Raw genomic sequence first — 21,047 nt, forward strand, 5'->3', positions numbered from 1 at the left:
ATAAAAATATAGTACAGTTCAATAAATTAGTCCTAGACTCATAATGATTATTTTAATGTACTTAATTTTGAATTTAGGCATGGAAGTGTTGGAAGGTACTTCAAAAATACACTGGATATTTAAAGTAGGTAACTTTTTCTGTGGTATCATTAAAAATTTCTCCCAGAATGGAAGCATAGAAATAAATACCTGTAATTTATTATTTTTGCAGTCCTTTTTCCTCCTTTTAAGTCTTTAAACAGAAACTACAAGCGAATTGAAGCACCACATTTAGATCAATCTTAGCTTGAACTAGTGTCGATCCCACTGAACAATGCACTAGAAAAAGCTGATTATAAAATCAGTATACACGGATGGGTGGAAAGAACAGACAACTGTTTCTAATGAATTGTTTAAAGCTCTGCCTGTGAGAGAACATCCTTGGTTTTCATCACAGAGGAAAGCAAAGAGTAATTTCATTAACTTCTGGTGCATATACTGGGTTCTCCACACAGCAGGTCGCCGTTCTTCATGCTAGAAGTATTTTATCGCTTGCACAATTATAATCAATAATTGTCAGAGGTTTAGCTTTGTTTATTCTGGTTTAACCAAATAAATAATCCCTTGCATACCATCTTCTATTCTAACAATTTGCAACAATGTGATCTAATTAGAGAGGAAAGAGCTACAGCAACTAGCAGTACATCCAAAGATCCAAACTACTGCAGTTGGACATCGTGCATGGGTGCTCCATTTCCAGTTCTCCATTATGCCACACAATGTTTTCCTAATGAGTGCTGTAGTCTCAACCATCTTCCAGATGTAAAAGATGAAAAAGAAAAAAACCATACCTGGCCTTTTGAGAGCATCCCTTAAGTAAAAGAAAGACTAAGGCAACTGATTATATCACTCCATTATAATAAAGTTACATAAGACATTCCCACTGCATTCTATCATCTACAGTTCATTATTACACATGAAAGAACCATCTGGGATCCATACCACACACTGCAGTATCTCTTGCCAGGTATCTCCCAGGTTCCACAAGTTAAAGGTCAGATTCTCAGCCATGAGCTGGCTAAAAGGCTTGGAGAGACAGAGGCACGGTCATAGTTTCACCATTGTGGGGTCTTTTTACCCTGAATTTTGTCCCAGCAGAGTCTAGGGTAGTCTTATGCATCCCTTTTGTTGCCAGCAGCTTGTGGTCTCCATAAGTCCCTTGATCATTCTCTGGGCACAGAACCACTGGACACTCACCTGATCTGCCCTGCAGCACAAGACTCTGACAATAGGCTACCAATCTCCTATTCAGTCAGCTGAAGCTAAGGATTAGTCCAGACCCTTTAAAGGCACAGCCAGATCATAGCTGAGAATTTGGCCCTTGATTCCCACTTGTCACCTGAACAGAAACACTAACCATTTGCCAAGCCAGACAGTTCTGTACAAACATTTCTTTTATTTATTGGCAATTTGTTTTCTACCTGTTCTAGTGAAAATAACGCTTATGATCAGGATTTCTATCAGGTTTAACTATTCAATTCTTTAATAATGTTGCCTGCTTGCATACTGCAATTTGGTAAGAAAAGCACCTACCTATGTCACAGTTTAAAGTGAACAAATGGATTGTAAATTAAAATTTTTAGCCTGGGATCCACCTAGAAAATTTACTTTCTTATTTATATCACAGCAGTCCTTCTCAAAAAGGGTGTCCTTCATTCACTCAGTGACATGCCACACTCATCTATGCACAGGAAATGGGGCTTTTTTTTTGCTTAATTTTCAAGTCACTTTTAAAACTGTGTTGAAAATTTAACTTGACACAAACATTACATAAGGAGGTGGAGGGGGGAATGGAGTATGTGTTTAAAGGAAATCAGGAGTGTAACTGAAAAGTTTGGGGGGAAAAAATGAAAAACAAACCAAAACCCAAAGCATCCAGAGAAAAAGCAAAGAATTTAAATGAAAAGTTGAACATTGTGGTCTGGTCCTCATCTACTACAATTGATGTAATTTAGGAATAAATCCACTCAAGCTGGTCAGCAAGGTCAAAGAAGAATTGCCCACTTAAGATCACCTTACCAAACAAGAAAATCCAATTTTGAGAATTACATCAGAGTTCAGATTTTACAAGGTTCACTCATTCTTAGTTTGGTGTGAGAATTTCCCAGGTTACAATGCAAAATAATGCTTAGTAAAAATATACGGAGCTCTACAACTCCTTTGCATAACTTTCCTGGAGTTGCACTCTCCCAGGCTGGACTCTCTTCCCTTTTGCTGCTATTGATTTTCTTCCCCCCATTCTGTCAATTTTAATCTAGCAGGGAAAGTCCTTTTCTAGCCAGCACTGTCAAAATATACAGGACATAGACCTCACACTCAGAGAATGCAATGCTGTGTCCAGACAGCAGTGCTCAGGCATTTGTGATAGCCAACATGCATATTCCTAGCAGTCAGACGTGTTCCACTGCACAGCTGTGCACCTCTGCCTCTGATTTCTTTCAGGTGCATGTTCCTCCCAATTGCAAGTTCTGTGCAGCCAGAGCAGCTTGTCTCAAGCAAGTGTTGGTTCATTGCTGGCTGAAGGGAGGAAGACCTATTACTGTTACCCACTACTCTGTTAAGAGTTAACAAATTATCCCCAATAACTCCAGCCTTTAGAACGGGAAAGTACCACACAGCTTTTATAAATAAGAATTACTGACCTGTTTAAATAGTTTCAAAAGAAGAAACTCTGCATCAAATGTGAGTATAATTTAGGAACTACTACATAGCAGCAAAACTACATTAGACTTTCTGATTTTTCCATGGTGTCCTTGGATAGATACACCACCCAGTAGACCATGTTAAATGCTCCAAAGGTAACAGGAAATAAAATGCGTGCATATTTGTCTATCTTACTCGTGCCAGAGTGGGAGGCGGGGGGAGGAGGTGGTGTGACAGCAGATGGCTTTGCAGATGCTCCTAATGTATTAGGTGTGGTGGTCTGAATCTGCTCCAGTCTAGATCCAAGCAAGTGCTGAATGGAAGGGGATCCAGCTGTGGCATGCTGGGATACAAATCCAGTTAAAATTGGGGTAGAAGGAGGAGCTGGAGGGGTAGCTCTTGCAGAAGATAATGTCTCCGATGCGTTGATTCGTGTGAAAGGGTTGGGACTTGATGCAGAAAGGGAGTGGGGTGTAATGTCAGAAGACCCCTGAGCTACAGAGGGAGACTGGACAGAGCTGTGCCTTGTGTCAATTCGGCTCCCACCATCAGCTTCAGACTGTACTGTGGCATTTGTTCTTTTCCTTACATTTGAATTGGCATCTGTACTCTGCAAAGTTACAAAGAAATACTTGTCATTCTTAAAATAAACACTCAAACAAAAGCAATGGAAACTATAATCAAGCACTATCCAAGTAATACTCACAAATATAACCATAGCTTGATCCTGAAGAACAAAGATACCAAAAGCTGATGAAAATAGATTTAATAGCATATAAAGTGACAAACAAGAGTTCCTTTTACCTGTGGCTGGAATACCAGAGTGAAGATATCACGCTCCATGTGGTGCAGTACCTATACAAACTGAATACCATGAAGCTAAGGATTCTCAGGTTAGTCACAGCTTTTTCCAGGCTCAAGCTCAAAACAAGATTCTCCAATGTCTACCTCCTTCTCTGATGATATAAAAATATTCTAGATGCAACTTACCAGCCATGAAGGTTTATTTATTCTATGTATCTCCAGAAAAATAACTACCATATACCAGGAACTCTAGTCTTCTACAGAAGAGGCTGTTAAAATGCAAGTATTCAGCAAATCAAATTGCCACATTGCTGTTCTTTCAGAAATAAAGCCAATGCTTTTTGACATCAACCATAGGCAATAAATTCACCAGGCACAACTGAACCAGGGAATAAATTAGTCTCTCATCAACTACTCCTCTCCGTTCATTAAGTAAGAGAAGTGGTGAATTCTCCATCACTTGGTGTCTTCAGGCAAGTCTGGATGTCTTTCTGAAAGATATTCTTCAACCAAATAGTACTTATTAGGCTGCATGAGAAACCAAAATACAGATAAGGAAGTACAGGAATGGAAAACCCATCAGAGTTTAACATTCTACTGACTTTTGGGAGCAGGACTTGGCTTCTGCCTTTATTCTCTGCACTTAAGAGGAAGACTAACATGTCCTGAACTTCCTTTTGGAAAGGTATTTAAATTCTGACCTTCAGCAGTGCACCTAAATATGATGTAAAACATATAATACTTTAGATATAATATGTGAGTATCTTCTAATTAAGAAACTAACTGCTTTCCAGAAGACAAAGACTTGAGGACAGATAGGGTACACAGGTCTAAATACAGACAGGATGAAACAACCACTAGTTATATATAAAAAGTCCTATATTTTATGCCTCTCTGATGATACCATTCCCAAGCATTGCCCTGCACCATACCGACTGTGCCTTTGGCTCCCCTTCCCTCCAGACTTCCCAGAGAACCCTGCCAAAGCTCACAGCAGAAATCAAAGGGAGAGAAAGCAGGCAGCAATGTCTTTCCTCCTTCATCCAACAGCAGTTCTCTCCATCCAAGTGACAGAGCAGTAACAGAGAGTAGGTTAGGTGTTATTCAAGGTACTAGCAGTACCTTGAGTAGTGACAAGGCTGACACTCTGTCTGTCTGCTACACCAGTTGTGCTTCAGTGTTCTGCTCAAGGAAACAGAGAAATTGAAGCTGAAAAGAAATCTAAAAAAATAACTAAAAAAAAAAATTCAAATCACTTGATAGTATTCCCATCATGAGCAGAATGCTGGTCCTTAATCCTGTTAATTGCTGTACAAATCTGTCACTGGCAATACTGTTGGCCTGAATTTATCTGAAACTGTCACAGCTTTATGCCTGCTCATGTCTGATGTATTTGCCAGCTCACAGTTGATATACCAAAGAATCCCTCTTAAATTTCAGTTTTCCTTCCTGCATAGAAGCGTGTCAATCCCTTTTATTTATTATTCTGCATCTGCAATCCAAAGGAGCAGAGGTCTAGAAGAAACACCAGAAGAAGCTGGTATTTCCTGAAAGAAACACTGATTTTACTGTTTGATAGAGAAGCCCAAGTCACTCTTTGGGAAGTGCAGAAATACACACAGATGCGAAAATTGGGCACTTTCACACCAGGGTTGTCAATGACCCAGGAATAGTAAAGCCATTTCCAAGACTGCTAAATTGAAATGATAAAGTACAATCAGGACAGGGGTACATTTACTAGAGACTTGGTAATACCTGGTGGAGTGCTGCATGTCACTTGAAGGCTTGCAAAGCTAAGCAGATGGAAGTTATCAATGCTCACTGCCCAAAACAACATCTCTGTGTCATAGAGAAGATGGCACTAGTCAATGAGAGCAGGTGAGTTTTATCTTTTGCATGCAGATCCTTGGTCAACCTGGCTTTGCTCAAGTATGTGTCACCCACTGTAAAGCTCTCAAGCAGTGCCTGGGAAGCAAAAATCCACAGGCTGGGGCAGGGGTTGCAAAGTAGATCTGCACTGGACCCAAGACATGTCTCCATTCCTTCCTGTTCTCTACCCATATTAGACAAGTAGCTTAGAGGTGCTGCTGCTGGAGAATGGAATTACCACACCTTCAGTCACTCCACACGCAACCATAAAGAATAGTTCGAAGAGCAAAACAATAAATTAGGTGCCGTTAATTTACAGAGGCACCATTTTATGTTCTTGCTCTACTTAATATTGTCACCTGTTTTCAGTGACCATCTCAGTGTACTTCCCTTTTGTGCACCATCATCTACAGACACAGGTAAGACAGACACGTAACAGTCAGGCTCCTCACACTCCAGTCATCTCCATTTCTTTTGTAGGAACTTGTTTCCATCAATATATTTGCATAATACCTCATCTTCCTCCTCAGTTCAACTGTCATCTAAATGACCAAATCAGACCTCTTGCTATTGGATTCACTATTTATTTTCCATTACAGTCTCTATTCTAGAATAAAATTGTCTATACTATTTCAAATGGTCAAAATGTGTGTCTGTGTAAAACCCTACTGGGCATTTGCTTTCTTGTGACTGACACAGAAAACTTCCAACACTTCAGAAAGCTTAATTTTAGGGAGAAACACAATTTTCTTATAACATACACATAAATGTACACATAAAGCCTAAATACACAACATTGTAAGATCTAAAAATAACACAGTATTACAAGCACCAAAAATGTGGGATCATTTTTTGTTAATTCTCTGGAAACCACCTTTCAATCACTCAGAGCATGGAAGTCAGAAATGGCATTTCTAACATGCTCTACACACAGTGTATCACAGACACCTGGTTGTTCTTGCACAATGTCATTGTAATAGTTTGTATTTGTGTTCTTGAGCAGAATCTTGCTCTTGAAAGGTACTGAAACAAGCATGCTTCCTGGAGCACCCACAGCCATGCCTTGTCAAAGCTGAGCAGAATGCACTCTCCTTGTCAGGGTGGCCTCAACAGCACATTGACCATCATTTATCCTTTCCTTGCACTTGTTTTACTCAAGATAATATTATGACAACATTTCCTTCTCCTCAATTAAAGCACTCAGGTATCCCTCCTTGTTGAGTTGTCCACTTAAAAAATATCTAGCGAAAATTCTTATTACTGGTTTTATACATAGGGCTCTTCTCTTATTTCTCTATTCAACATTGCAAAGATAACTCAGTTCTTCCTACTAAAATAACATTTCTCCTCTGTACAGAAGCTATCTCACAACTCTACATCGTCTGAAGATTAGTGACAAGGTCACTAATAAAAATATTTTAAAAGCCTGATTCTGTGGTAAGCCTTAATTACTCAAATTCTGTTGTAAAACATAGTAAAATACAATGCTCAGTTTGTGTTAGGAAAATGTTCCAAAGTCATTTCAGTTATGGTATATAACCCTAGTAAAAGATAATGTGATGACAATCTGACCAATTATAGACGTATGCAAAGCATTTTCTACCTCCCAAAATTATTTCATTTTATCTTTTTTAAAACAACAACATGAAACACAAAACTACTGCCTTTTAGTTTGGAAGCACTGACTAGGCTTGCACATCAAGACTTGCATGACATAGGGGCCACAGGGGTGGCTTCTGTGAGAAGCTGCCAGAAACTTCCCCTGTGTCTGACAAACATGCACCTGCAGCCCGTGGAGGTCCCCATGCCAGAGTGTGGAGCATCCTGGTTTTGAAGGTCTGCACTCCATGGAAGGACCTACACTGCAGCAGCTCATGAAAACTGCAGAGCTTGCGAAGGACTCACATTGGAAAAGTTCATGGAGGACTGTCTGCCCCAGGAGGGTCCTCACACTGGAGCAAGACAAGACTGAGAAGATTCTTCCCCCGAGGAAGAAGGAGTGGCAGAGATAACCTGTAATGAACAGACTGTAACTACCATTTCCCATCCCCCTGAACCACTCTAGGGCAGGAGATAAATTCAGGAGTAAAATTAAGCACAGGAAGAAGGCTGCAGGGAAGATGTTTTAAGATTCAGTTTTTATTTTCTCATTACTCTACCCTGCTTTGACTAGTAATAAATTAAACTAATTTTCCCCAAGCTGAGTCTGTTTTGGCCATGATGGTAATTGGTGAGAGATCTCTCCTTGTCCTTATCTTGACCCATGAGCTTTTTGTTGTATTTTCTCTACCCTGCTCAGTTTAGGGGAGGAGTGATAGAGCATCTCTGGTGGGCACCTGGTGTTCAGCCAGGGTCAATCCATCACAGGCACAAAAACAAGAAATATAACATGAAAATCAAATAGGAGCCAAATGAACATGCAAGCCAAGAAAGGAAGGGATTATCCAAAAGTAAGGATTCTTTTACGAGGGCAAGTCAGGAAACCACTCAATTGTCCTGAGCCAACAGGACTGCCGTGCTAGACCAGACGGGGCTCCACAGGAAACACCGAATGCACAGTTTTCACAATCTCACTCTAGATCAAGAAAGGTTCTGATTTTCTTGAGGCATTTCAGTAAGACTTTTGGGAGACATTTAAAATCATGTATCTCAGGAATGCAAAATGGGAGCCTGGAAACTACTATAACATCCAGTCTATTCCACTGTGCAGTGCCAGGCTTAATAGATCTGATAAAGATTGCCTGTCTATAAAACAACAAATTCTGCTTAGGTAAACGCTGCTTCACCTTTTCTTTGGAACAGTCTGTACACCTGATAGGTGCAATCAATTGGTACGACCAATTCCACACACACCAGAAACCACCAAATCAGAAGTTGTAAGTACTTTACTCTGATAAATCCTCCTTCAAGAGGAAACCTTCTTGTTATAGATTCTGTCAGGAGAATTCAGCCTCTGAACCTTTACTGGCAGAAACAGTATGGATGAGTTTCAAAATTTTGGGTGATTTGAGTGCACAATTCCTGTCTGTGCATCAAAGTTCTCAAGAGCTCTGAGAATACATATGTTGTCCCAATTGTAAGACATCTTCATTGGCTAAAGCTCTGTGGTTGGCTGAGATACATAAATGTGCACTAATGTACACCTATTTTTTTTAACAGCCAATATCAGCAACAGTGAAAACTAAATTCCAGCCTTCATGGAACTTCAAACATTTATCACCAAAACTTTGATCATGCCAGAGGCAGATAGGTGAGTGTAGTAAAGCCAAGGAATTGACCAAATATGGGAAAATGTGAAGTAAAGTCTTTTTCAGAAGACTCATAATCACTCTTCCTTTCTACTCAAATGAATATTTCCTTAGTGAATACAACTGAAAAAAAAAAAAACCCAAAACAAAAAACATGCTCAGTAAAATAGGTTTAGAAAACTCCCATCCTATCCATCCTATGCATAAGCATACTTCACTGAGGAGGAAGGAGGCTGTAGGATAGAACAGGAGGTTCAAATCCAGTCAGACAAATTTTGTCACATAGCATGCAATATGCAAAAAGATTTTTTAAGTATTGACTGCTTTAAAAGGCATTGAGATTTTGCTTTAGTTTTAAGTATCACATGCTATTTCCCATGCGTTTTATCCTTAAAAGAACTAAATTAGGGAAACAATCATTAAATAAAAATTCTTCCTATGTGTAACATCCTGATGCAAGATGCCCTTTTGCTAGTACTAGAACAGAAAGTCCATTTAGCATGAAGATAGGACATCTATACCAACCTCCTTACAAATATAAGTAAAATGTGGTAATTAATGCCGTATCCTTCCCTTTACCAGTGGATTCACATGCAATTAACCATGAATAATACAATGAAAGAAGCTTTCAGCATAGTTCAGGATAAATCTATGTAATTTATTGCTTAATACTGTGGCAGATTTGTGGAGTAAGTCTGATGGTCAATTTCTATGACAGAATGTATAGAAAAACCAAAAAAAACCCTTCAACAAATCTATTGCCAAAAATCAACTCACACATCATTTGGTTTTCCATTTAAGCTGAACTTTGATGGATACTGCTGTTTACTACAGCACTAAAATGATGCACAAATATGAGCTGATCTAAATTCTTCAATATTTAACATGGTTTGTACACCATAAACAGCTGCTCACATAATGTGGAAATTCTGAAACTATTTCTAAGTCTATGTAAGCCTCAACTTGAGCCAAAAAAAATAAAGTACCGGATTGTTTTTTATGTATTACCAGTTTTTGACAAGCGAGGCAATTTTGCACTTCAATGAAGTCAAGATTGCAAATTTAGCACGAAGTGAAGTAGTGTGCAGCAGCTGAGCTGAGGTTCAAGGGAAGGGGATCATCAGCACAGCAATATGCAGTACTGAACTGACAAACTTAGTCATCTTGTTACAGAACAAAGAGAGCTGGTAATAACCACACTGCATATTTCCTATGATAAGGCCAACCTAGAATCCATAAAACAAACAAGAACATAATTTAAAAGTCACAAGTTGTGTCCTGGGGAGAATGCAGCAATGATAAAAGTGATTACCAGGACACCAGGGAAGTTAGTCCTTAGGACTGTATTTAAAAACAAAAGCAGTGAGAACACTGCAAGCTGTGAGAAACTCTTGTGTTGGTGCAACATTGTACAGTCAGCTGTTTCATGCAACTCAAGAGCATCTTTCAGTAGCCTGTTAGTGCTCTACATAGCAACTTTAAATCAGTCTCTGTAATTTTAAATTTCTTCACAGTTTTTATGATGGGCACATCCTTTTGAGATGTGAATCCAAAATAAGCAGCTCTTACTGCCTGAGCTAACGGAGTATCAGTAGTACTCAGCATGGAAAATCCCCTTCTTAGGCTCTCGGATCACTAGGAAGCACAGCCATCATAAACTCTTGAAAAACAGGTGCACATTAAAACTAGAGCCATGTATTGGCAATATAATTCAGATGCATTCTTCTAATCTTCCTCAGGACTCCTTGGAAAACAGCTCAGCAGTTGTGGGGTTGGATATACAGACACTTCTGAAGACTTGTGTCAGGCTCACCCTGTGACAGAGCTTCACAGCATCAATGTGCAAGATCCCAGGGCTGCTTTTGCACTGTTTGTTTACTCAAGTGGAGAGCTCACTGCTGCAGGTCAATACATTTTCTAGTTCACAACAGATCTTTGCCACAGGACATCACTGAAATGGTATCTCTTTCTGGGACTGGGGTAGTACAATACTTAAAGGAGTAAATTCTCTTTTCCCAGGGATAAATGCACAGCAGAATTTACAAGTCACACCACCACCATCTGGTACCAGTTCTAGTGGGAGAGAGAGCTAACACTGCAGCATCCAGCAAGCAGCTGTCAAAGCTGGAGAGAAATGCCCTGTGTAGGATCACAGCCTAAATTACATGCCTTTGCAGAAGGAGCCACCCAACTGTATCCAGTGCTTCCAGCTCTTTCCTGAGGCAAGACAGTTAAGTCACACTGTAAAAAGACACTCAGGAAAAGACTCTGTCCTCCTCTACTGTAACCCAGCAACCAGGAAGGGAGCATGGGTTTGGTGATAGGAGGCTACTTCTCAAATCTGCCCTGACGGTCACAAGGATATCAACACAAGCTTTTCACATCTCAAGCATTTCCCCACCAGGCCACTGGATATTCTAGGACAAGCGATCATCCTTCCTTCCCGGAGAAGAAGATGATGAAGCAACAGAGATGTTGCTTTCTCCACACTTCAATCTTGCCCTCCCATTGCAGTGTATGCACAGACAAGCCAGCTCCAGAATCAATTCCTTTCCTTCTCCATGGCCACATATAAATTATTTAACATAACAAAAGCAGCTTCAATAGAACTTAACACGCCAAGGACTACCTAGCAGTCTGGCTACTAATCAAATTCTCCAGTATTGAAAAGGCAGGACTTAAGTTTGCTCAGACTTCCATGTGGGATTGGTGGGAGGCTGTATCTAATAGGAATACTGGCCGCTGAGTTGAAACAGGGTTGGTATCCACCTAAGATGCATGGCAAGCACTTAACAAGCAGCAAGTCAGTTTTTTACATGCCTACCCAAGGAAATTTAGTCATTAAGTCTTTCAGGTGCCTAATCACCATTTTGTATATTTCACCTCCCTAAGTAAAAAACAAAACCCAAACACAAAATCAACCAGTCAAAAAAAAATTCTTGAAAATGGAAGCACAATCAAAGTAGTTTTAAAACAGCAAAGAATTTTAATTGTTTATTAGAATAATCAAGCATGTAACAATGAGGTGTTAGTAGAGTGGAATCAAAACTTAACAGCCAATAAACACCTTTATGCTTTTCTGTTAATTTTCCAAGGATACAATTAGTGTCTTTCATGACAGCACAACCAAAACTTCAATGAGGCACAGGTAAATGAATATATAGGAGTGTCAGTAATGTATCATATGAGAGCATATTCAGAGCATTGAGTTCTTCCCAAACTGGGAGAACTCAATTAATCCAAGCAAAAATTCATTCAAAAATTGGAAGGCTTAGAGCAACCAAAGTCTGACATCACTTACTGTTTAGCTGCAACAACAAAATTGTTTGTATGATGATTTAGTAATATTTTACTATTAAAATCTACCATAGTGGTTTTTATCCTTACCAATCCTTCCTCAGAAAACAGTCTGTTCTTCTGGGAGGACATTGTATAGCCTGCCAAATTCACACTATTTGACATTTATCAGGGAAGCAGCATGTTGTCATCAGTGTAAATAATGCTGCTTGTCCCAAATCCCACTGAGTCACCATATTGACCTGCTGCGAGCAAAAGCAAAACTTGGACGAGAAATCTACCCTGGTTTACTACTATGTTGCAGAGCCAGTCAATCAGAATTCTACTGGAATAATACTAGAGACTTTGGGTTGCCTTATAGAGCCCTGGAAAATAGCCAAGTAAAAGCTCCACCTTCCACAAAATACAATGAATTCTAGTCCCTAGATCTAGCAGTGCAGAGAGCAGTGCAAATTATTCAGAAAGAAAAAACAAAGGGGAGATATGTTATAAGAGCCAGTTCAATACCCACTCTGTTCATTTAGCAATCTGAATCATGTGATGGGAAGGGAAAAGAGGAAAGAAGAGCACTCCATTCTATGTTCTACCACTAGACAGGCATAAAAGTGCACAAAACATAAATTACAAAAACCATGGCTAATTTATGATAAATAAATCCATCCACCTGTGTGCTGCCTAAAAGCTTTACACATGCAAACATGTATGTACTGGTGCACACAATTCTTAAAGATTTTATTTATCTTATGACAAAATGAAAGAACTGAAAACATAACTATGGTGGGGAACAAACCTATTAGCCTAAGTCATGTCTTAATGAACTGTGGAGGTGATTTGTGTGACATCTCTGAAAGGAAGAAGAATGGCTGATTAGGAACCAAGGACCTTAGTTATTTTCTGTATCTTTCAAATTTCATTGACCTTAAAGCTATAGTTAAATTTGCTTTAGTAGTTTGCTGAAAGTGCTTTGAACACTCATTGCCTTGTAGATTTTCCCAAGCTTCTCAATGCTTATTTCTTCTGATTCCAATTTTCCCAGTGTAAAAAATGAAGTCAGCCAGAAATCTTACACACAGTTGGAAAATTCAAATGTGATTTGGTGTCATTGGTTTCATTTCCCCTCTACAAAGTGTTCAATACTTTGACATTAATATTTAAATATAAATACATGAAAGGTTTAAGCAGAAAATATGAAGAGTCTTGTGTTCAGAGACATCATTTCTTACTAACCATCACAGCAAAAACTATAAACTCCCCAACAATTTTCAGTGTAAGGGTTGATGCTGGACAATCTGAAAATTTTACCCTAGTCACCATAAAGAATTGCCCTTAACTTGATGTTTCTGAAATCCTACAACCTATTTTTTGACTATGTAACATTTCCCTCTACAAAAAAAGATTTTTAAAAGGGAGGAAATTGACATTATATCAATAGAAGACCTATCTGAATGCCTGCAACTGGTACTGGCAGGAAAACAACTTATTACTAAACAGAAACACATACTGTATCTTCTAATGAAAAAAGCATACGAAATATGGTTTTTTGGAGCAAGACAGTCTTTTTGTTTTTCCAGTAAATCATCACAATGACAGAGAAAGACATTCACGCACATTTTTGGAATTTAAAACAACAGGATATACTATTTTTTAAAATAACTGCATTATGCTTTGGTTTCCAAAAAGAAGCCTTATCCTAATGCTATTTAAATAAAGTCTTCCACAACTTAGAGTAAACACTGTCAGGTATTTTAGCATCAGATGAGTAACAGCCAAGTATTATTATTACTTTACATTTCCTTGTCTACTTTGAGACAGCTCATTCTAATACTTACAGGAAATTGAAGAGTGATCAGTTATAACATTTCCTAATAAGGCTTGGAGAAGACAGCACTCCAGAAGGATTTTTTCTTATCCACCAGGTGCTGCAACTAAACTCCTGCTTCTTTTTGTGTGCATTGAAAAAAAAAATCACAACAAACCCAACCTCCCCCCAAAAAAACATTTCCACTACAATAAGAAAAAACTTCATTGTCCACCTTTAAATCCCAACAGTTTTGATCAAGCACCCTACCATTTTCTATCTTCACTATAACTGAATTCTGGAATTCAGTGGAGTTTACAATCAAGTTGGGTCAGAATCTAGGCACAAATCCCATACTAGATTGCCTACTCACTTTGCAGTAGAGAAATGTCTCTACTTACAGTATAAATTCATTCCACAACCCAAGCATATTAAAGGTAGAGTAATATCAGGTTGTTGAAGAAAGACAAAATTTTTTAATACAGCACTTTATTTGTGCTATTTAAAAAGAAATATTATGTCAAATATTAAACAAAATTTTTATATTTTGTGTCTCTCATTTATGCCCAAGTCATATTGTTTGAGCTTATTTTTAGCTTTATACATTATAAATAGTGCCAGTTGATAGTAGAACTAAGTCTAGTGAACCAAGTAAAAAAATAAAAACAAACAAAAAACCAAAACAAAACAAAAAAAAATGCCAAAAAAGAATCAAACCAAAAACCCAAACAAACCAAACAAAAAAAAAAGCCAAAAAACCATACAACCAAAACCAATAGCAAAAAAGCCCCAAATGAACACACAACAACCCCCACCCAAAAAAAAAAAAAAAAAATCAAAAGCCCCACAAAACATTGTACCTGAGCATCACAGCTAACATAATATTTCATTAACCATTTTGGATCTACCTTCAGGTATCCAAAAATTGAAACCTCCCCCTAAGTCACTGCAACCTTCTCCCAGGTGATTAATCTCTCCTATCTTTCAAGCAGCATTCAGCACAAAATGTGCCACTTGTTTATGACCTGCACCCACTCTTACCCTGTTTAAACCTTATGCTAGCATATCTTGACTGTAAATCATCAACAAGAAAAATGTTTACTAATGAAATTAGAGCAGCAGAAAACTGTTGACATGTCAAAGAAATTGTTCAGCGGCACAGTAGCTTCCATTTGTATGGTCCTGTACTTATATTTAGATGAACTCTATGCATTTCTCGAGCCTGACTCCCTTCATTAGGATCTGAGTTTTAAATGCCACTGCCCTAAAAAACCCAAACCATAACATCCTAGGCAGTGGAGAAGAAGTGAAGCAGAAAAAAATGGTCATTATATTTAAAAACTGAAATGATGTCCTAACTGCAGGACTGTTTAAGTCACCCAAAGGAGATAGGCTGTGCATCCACATAAGGAGTCCAGTAACCAGACCTGTGGCCCAAGTGTTGCCATCAAGACCAAGCTGCTCCTCAAATACTTCAATTCATATATGAGGCAGGAGGGTTTAGCTCCACTTCACTATTGCTGGGACAAAGGAAGCTATTATCCCACTACTCCAAAGAAGGAGCAAAGTAAGTGGTACTACTCTAGGTCTGGTATGTTTTTTGGACCCTTCCATTACATCTGTATATTCAAATAGAAGTTTTGGTCCAGAGGCTAATATTTTCACTTCCACTTAAAGTGAAACTTCAGACACAAGAGTGTCTCTGCTGACATCTCACCATTAATCAACTTCATGACAACATTTCTCGTAAACTTGCGAGGTGGATTGCAGTCACAAAGCACCCAAGCAAGGAGAGGAGTGTGTGCCTACACAGCAGTGAACAGCTTGACCCCCAAGCTCCCCCGTTAGAAGCTACAGGACTTGCTAAGGACAAGATGACATTTAACTGTCTTCAGAAAAAAGCAAGAAAAATTGATAGTTACAACCTACTTGTGGCTGAGTTTGAAGAAATAATTCCATTCAAAAGGGGTTTTTTTGAGTCTGACCTGATTTTTTCTGAGTTTCACACTCTTTTAACAAACAGCTGAGGTTGAAGCTCATGTTACCACTGTTTAGGAGTCTATTTTTTGAAGACTACTTTTCAGTAGCATTCTTCATTTCCAAAACTGGGTAGGTCTTTAAAAATAAACTTCATAGGAATACAGTGAAAAGGAAATAGTACAGAAGCATAAAAATAGACTCAGGAGTCCAATAACAAACTATAAATCATTCATTTCCATCACACATTGACTTGCAGCAATATTTCTGCTTATACTAACAAAAGCAGTTCAGAACATTTAGGGATAGATTCATTCCTTCTAAACAGAAAGCATTTTAACTCACTCCCAAAACAAAGAAATCACAGGTAACCAAGGGCTGAGTTACCTCTCTTGGGTTGAGCACATATGTAAGTGCTATCCTGCTGTGCCTGACAGGAAGTCTGTCCAAGTCCCTCATGAACTCAAGCCAGACCTCAAAAAAGCTTGAGTCCTACTCCTGGGATGTCTTCTGCAGACCTGCACTCCTCATTGAAACACATTAAGTTTGTATCAAGAAGTTAAAGACAAGAAGAAAGAGTTGAAATAGGGTAGGCAGGGGAAGGAGGATAAAAAAAAATTGAAGATTACCATGGCTAGAGTCAAATCAAGTGATAAAGAAACACAAACTGCATCTGCAACTATTGCAGGCTTGCTCCTGCTACCCTCAGCCCAGTAAATTAGCTTGATGACAGGATTTTTTTCTTGGAATTAACACAGTTCAGACTACTTAGCTAGCCTCTGAACTGCATTTAATGCTTACTTTAATCAATGTATTAATCAGAAACACCCATCATGGGGCTCCAAAAAAGTAAATATAATTACATAAGAGAATAACTTAGAAAAACAGATAGCCCACATTTTCTACAGTAAAGATTTATTGGTCCTAGTGAAGAAATATATCCAAATCATTTGATCATAATGATAAATGATAGGAGTTGCCTTTGATCCAAGACAACCATAAAAGTTGTTTTGACCAGAAAGAGAAATAACCCACCATTAAAAAATTCTAATTAGCATGAGTAATATATGCACTTATTCAATACAGAAAACCCACTTAAATTCTCTGGTCAGAAATTGGTCAAAGATTTACCTGTCAAAAAAGGACTTCTAATAATGTGCAATTTATCTTTACCAAAGTTTACTATTAATATGCCTAATTTCTAATATCATCAGATAGAAAAATCTTCATATTCTATAGCTAATCCAGTTTCATAGCCCAACTTGCTCCCTCAAAGAATCCTTCAAGGACAATCCCACCATGTTACTTTAGGGGAAAAAAAAGATCAAATGAGTGAAACCACCCAGTTAATAATATAGAATCAACAGCTTATAAAACAAAACCCTTATTTCAAACTATAACGTCACCAGGTTTGTTTTCCCTAACAACCTCAACTGCTCCATAATTTTCCAGGGGACCTACACAGATGGCATCCCAGTAGCAAAAAAAGTGGGCAGAGACACCTGTATGCCATTTCAAGGTAGGCTAAAGTATAGGGCTAATAGGCTCAAGACAGGGATCTCCCAGTTAGTAGAAGATCCAAAGCCCGTTGCAAATGGTGAGATATTCAACAGAAAGAACGCTAAGGATTAGGTATTCAGGCATCTTCTTTCCTAATAAGCATACACTTCCTTTCCGGGCTAAGTGAAAAATTTTAATTTGTGGAGACTGGAAAATTTAGTATTATAGGCAAAGTCTGTTTGAAAAAAAGTTCAGGTTTAATATGCAACTTTTCCTTGAGCTCTGGCAATTGTACTGCTACCAACAGAACTTCTACCACAACAGTGCCAGCACAGCACAGATTTTGTTAAATACTACTAATACTGAATACTCTCATTTATTTATTGAGAAAAATGTGCAGATTTACATTAAGAAACACTGCTTACAAATTACATGCTACAGTCCGGCTATTTTCCTGGATTCTTTGTGCACCACAAACTTACCACCAATCTCAGTACCAAGGAAACTGAGATTTCATTACCAGCACTGACTAGACAGTATTTGTGCAGACCAAAAAGTCAGATTCATTATAAGGAATAAAGAAATAATTCAATAATAATAATAGTATAATGATTAAAGATAAAATAATATAATACATAATAATAAGGAATTTTTTAAAATTCTAGATTAGTCCTTATAAGCAAAATATAGAAAGTAACCTCAGTATAGGCAGAATTAAGGAGAAACCCTTGAAAAAAAATAACAGTTCAAGGTACAATCAACACTATCACTCCCTTACATACTCCCTTACATACTCATAACATTAATGTGTAACCCCTTGAGTAGATTGCTCCCTTAAGTGCTTTCAAAATCTCCCAATCTGTGAGAACACTCCCACATTTATCCCAGCAGTATTAAGCAAGCAGTGGAACAGAACTCATCACATCTCATTTTATCTATCTTTCAAGTTGAGAAAAAGATGTGTGTTCTGTTGCTGCTGGTTTTTTTTCAATAATAGCAATAGTAAGAAGAAGAAGAACAATAGAGAAAAAAATAGGAGAAAAAGAGGAATTTCTCCAAAATGTGTATAAATGGCTAAGCATTACACACTACTAATTTAAAGCATTTCCATCCCTGAATCAAAAGAGTTCTTTGAAGCCTCCATGAGAACAAGTTTTATTAAGCTACCTGAGTAAATGACTGTTTTCCTATTGTTTAAAATAAAATCTAATAAATAAACCTAGGATTAAACTGTTCTTAAGTAATTTATTTTCCTAGGTATCCAAATAAAACCTACCACCAAAAGCATATTTACTTTCACTCCTCAGGAGCAGCCAAGATACTCTACTAAACCTCATGCTGCACAGTCAAGAAGCTTAGCATAAGCTCATAGCACTAATGCCTCTGTGTACAAGGTGAACTTCGTGCTACTATAAACATATTTCTTGGTTCCTGTCTCTTACCAGCAGGAGTGACAAATAACAAACTTTTTAGGAGTATATCTATCCTTCTAAGCAGAAATGGGAGCTAACATAACAACACAGCCAGGAGATTGAAAACAGTATCTACAGTAGGAAAGCAAAGAAGAGGAAGAAAAATGGAAGTGGGTGGACAGCAGCTGCGCAGCGACAGAAAATGGAAGGGGTGGGAAGGTAAAAATGAGAAGATGAATAGGGAAGGAGACAAACGAGATGTGAAAAGAGACAGAAGACAAAATTAACAAGAGTTAGTCTAAAACAGCACTTCTTAAATCCTGGCTCAGCCAAAGGAAATTACAAAGTCAGGCTGACAGGAAGAGTAAGTAAATCACAATGCTGCTGTCAGAGTCTCACTTCTTGAGTGGTGCTGCCAAGAGCCAGTCACGGCTGGGAAGTACTGGCCCCTGCACAGCTGGGACAGGTGCTGCAATGGCTTTGTTAGCTACATCTCCCATGAACAGCTGCTTCAAACAGTAAGCACCATTTATTGGGAATGGGAGAAGAGAGGAAAGGGTAATCACAAGTGAGCCCAACTGGAAATGAGATTGAGCCCTTATTAGCTAGTCCACACACTAAAACAACTCCCCCACAAAGTCACACTTAATCCAAAGCATTAGGAAAGCAGACAAGCATTTTGTTAAAGAGAGCCACAAAAACTTATCAGGAATTGAGGTGAACTACTGTGCAAAGATACACAAATTACATTAAAATTATATCTGTGGTAGACAAAAAGTTTTCATCCAACTTTCTTCAAAAATTCCTGAAATTGTAACAGATAAAAAAAGAAAACTCTTGGTAGGCAACACATGCAATGCAAGATCTGTGATGTTTAGAGAAGTGCTCCAAGGTACAGCTGCAATGCTTCAACATATTTTAATTCATTAAAGACACTAGCCACATAGGATAACGTGATGCCCTTATAATCTGCAATATCTTGGCCCATATAATCAGTCCATACAGAATCAATGTGGAAAAGGAAAAGCAAACTAATTTTCCCCAAGATTCCCATCCTAACTGACCTTCACCAAAACACAAACATAGAAGAGACTGCACATATGGATGGACATAATTGCCACCTCACCCCTGAGTTTATTCAAAACGCAAATAAGAATTAAATCATGTTTTACAGGTTTTTATAATTTAATATAGTATAGTATTAGCCTTCCATTAATCTGATGTACAATCATCATTAGCTCAAAGGGAGCCTAGGAGGAAGATAAAGGCCAATTTTTACTGAGAAACACTACCAAAAATGCAGAAAATGTTTGCATAAGCTGGAAACATACCGTGAATGTCTCTTCTGTACTTCTTTTCCTTTGTACTGGAGCAACTGGAAATTCAAGAAGGGACTTGACTGTCTTCCTTTTGGCTTTTTCCATTTGAATGTTAGTGAAATAGTTGACAGCAGCAAACTCAATCAGAGCAGAAAACACAAAGGCAAAGCAAACTGCTATGAACCAATCCATGGCAGTAGCATAGGATACTTTTGGCAGTGAATGTCTTGCACTGATGCTCAGCGTCGTCATTGTCAACACTGTGGTTATTCCTTCAAAAAAATAAAGCAAAAGAACCGTTGAATCAAAGTAAAACAAAGCAAGAAGTGTCAAGGACCTTCAAACAAAGAATTTTAAATCACGTATGAGTAGTTCTCTGCTGCTAGTGAATACTGCATTAAAGTCATGGCAAGCATCATGTATCCATGAGCAGCTAAGTCCTAAAACAGCTTACCACTTTTTAAAGGAGGCACAGAAAACCAGGACTTCAGCAGATCATCTACAGCTCACATGAAAAAAAACACAGAAGCCTTCATTTTATATGTTTTTCACGTCAAGTTCAGTTGAGTTTTTTATAAGTTATTTTCTAAACATGTGAATAAGATTTAAGTTGTTAGATTGGGGAGTACTCCTCAGACTGCAACAAAAACATGACTTCTGTAAATGGCTCTGAATGCCCCCTATTATTCTGCATCTGTGTCTCTGATCACACTTGTAACCCAGGAAACATTAGGTCATGACAAATTATATTGGTGCTAAGGAAGAATATTATGCTGAAAACTCTGTTAGTTGAGAAATCATCAAGTTTTTTTTACAGCCTTCTGCTACTAGTCAGCCAATGAAATTTAATTAGATTTTCATCTTCTGAAATAACAACTTTAATTAAAATGTGTGAAGCATGAACACTGAAGATGGCCATCAAAAGATGGCCACTTCCTGGTAGTACTTCAAATGCAAACACATGCTGCATAAAAAACAAATGAATGGGGTCTTTTTTTCCTTTTTCCATCCAGAATATCCCATATCATAGAAATGTAAAATCCCAAGTATGCATTGAACACTGCATAAGTCATAGCATGATAACCTCAGTGATGAGTGACTACAAATAAAGATGTCCTTACTCTTATGAAAAGAACACTGT

The 21,047-nt window shown here is 38.1% G+C and overlaps 1 protein-coding gene across 1 annotated transcript in view; it reads right to left on the reverse strand.

Annotated features, from left to right (window-relative positions):
* Positions 1-1,418: 1,418 nt before the first annotated feature.
* GABRA4 (gamma-aminobutyric acid type A receptor alpha4 subunit) overlaps positions 1,419-21,047 on the reverse strand; it is a 36,867-nt gene continuing 17,238 nt past the window's right edge. The window contains exons 8-9 of the mRNA XM_030948101.1: positions 19,919-20,178; positions 1,419-3,292 (exon numbers count right to left, since the gene is read on the reverse strand). Of these exons, the coding sequence (XP_030803961.1) occupies positions 2,759-3,292; positions 19,919-20,178 (794 nt within the window). The 3' untranslated portion in view covers positions 1,419-2,758. The remainder of the gene's footprint in view (positions 3,293-19,918; positions 20,179-21,047) is intronic.

Source organism: Camarhynchus parvulus, chromosome 4, assembly GCF_901933205.1.
Source record: "Camarhynchus parvulus chromosome 4, STF_HiC, whole genome shotgun sequence".
Taxonomy (NCBI): Eukaryota; Metazoa; Chordata; class Aves; order Passeriformes; family Thraupidae; genus Camarhynchus; species Camarhynchus parvulus.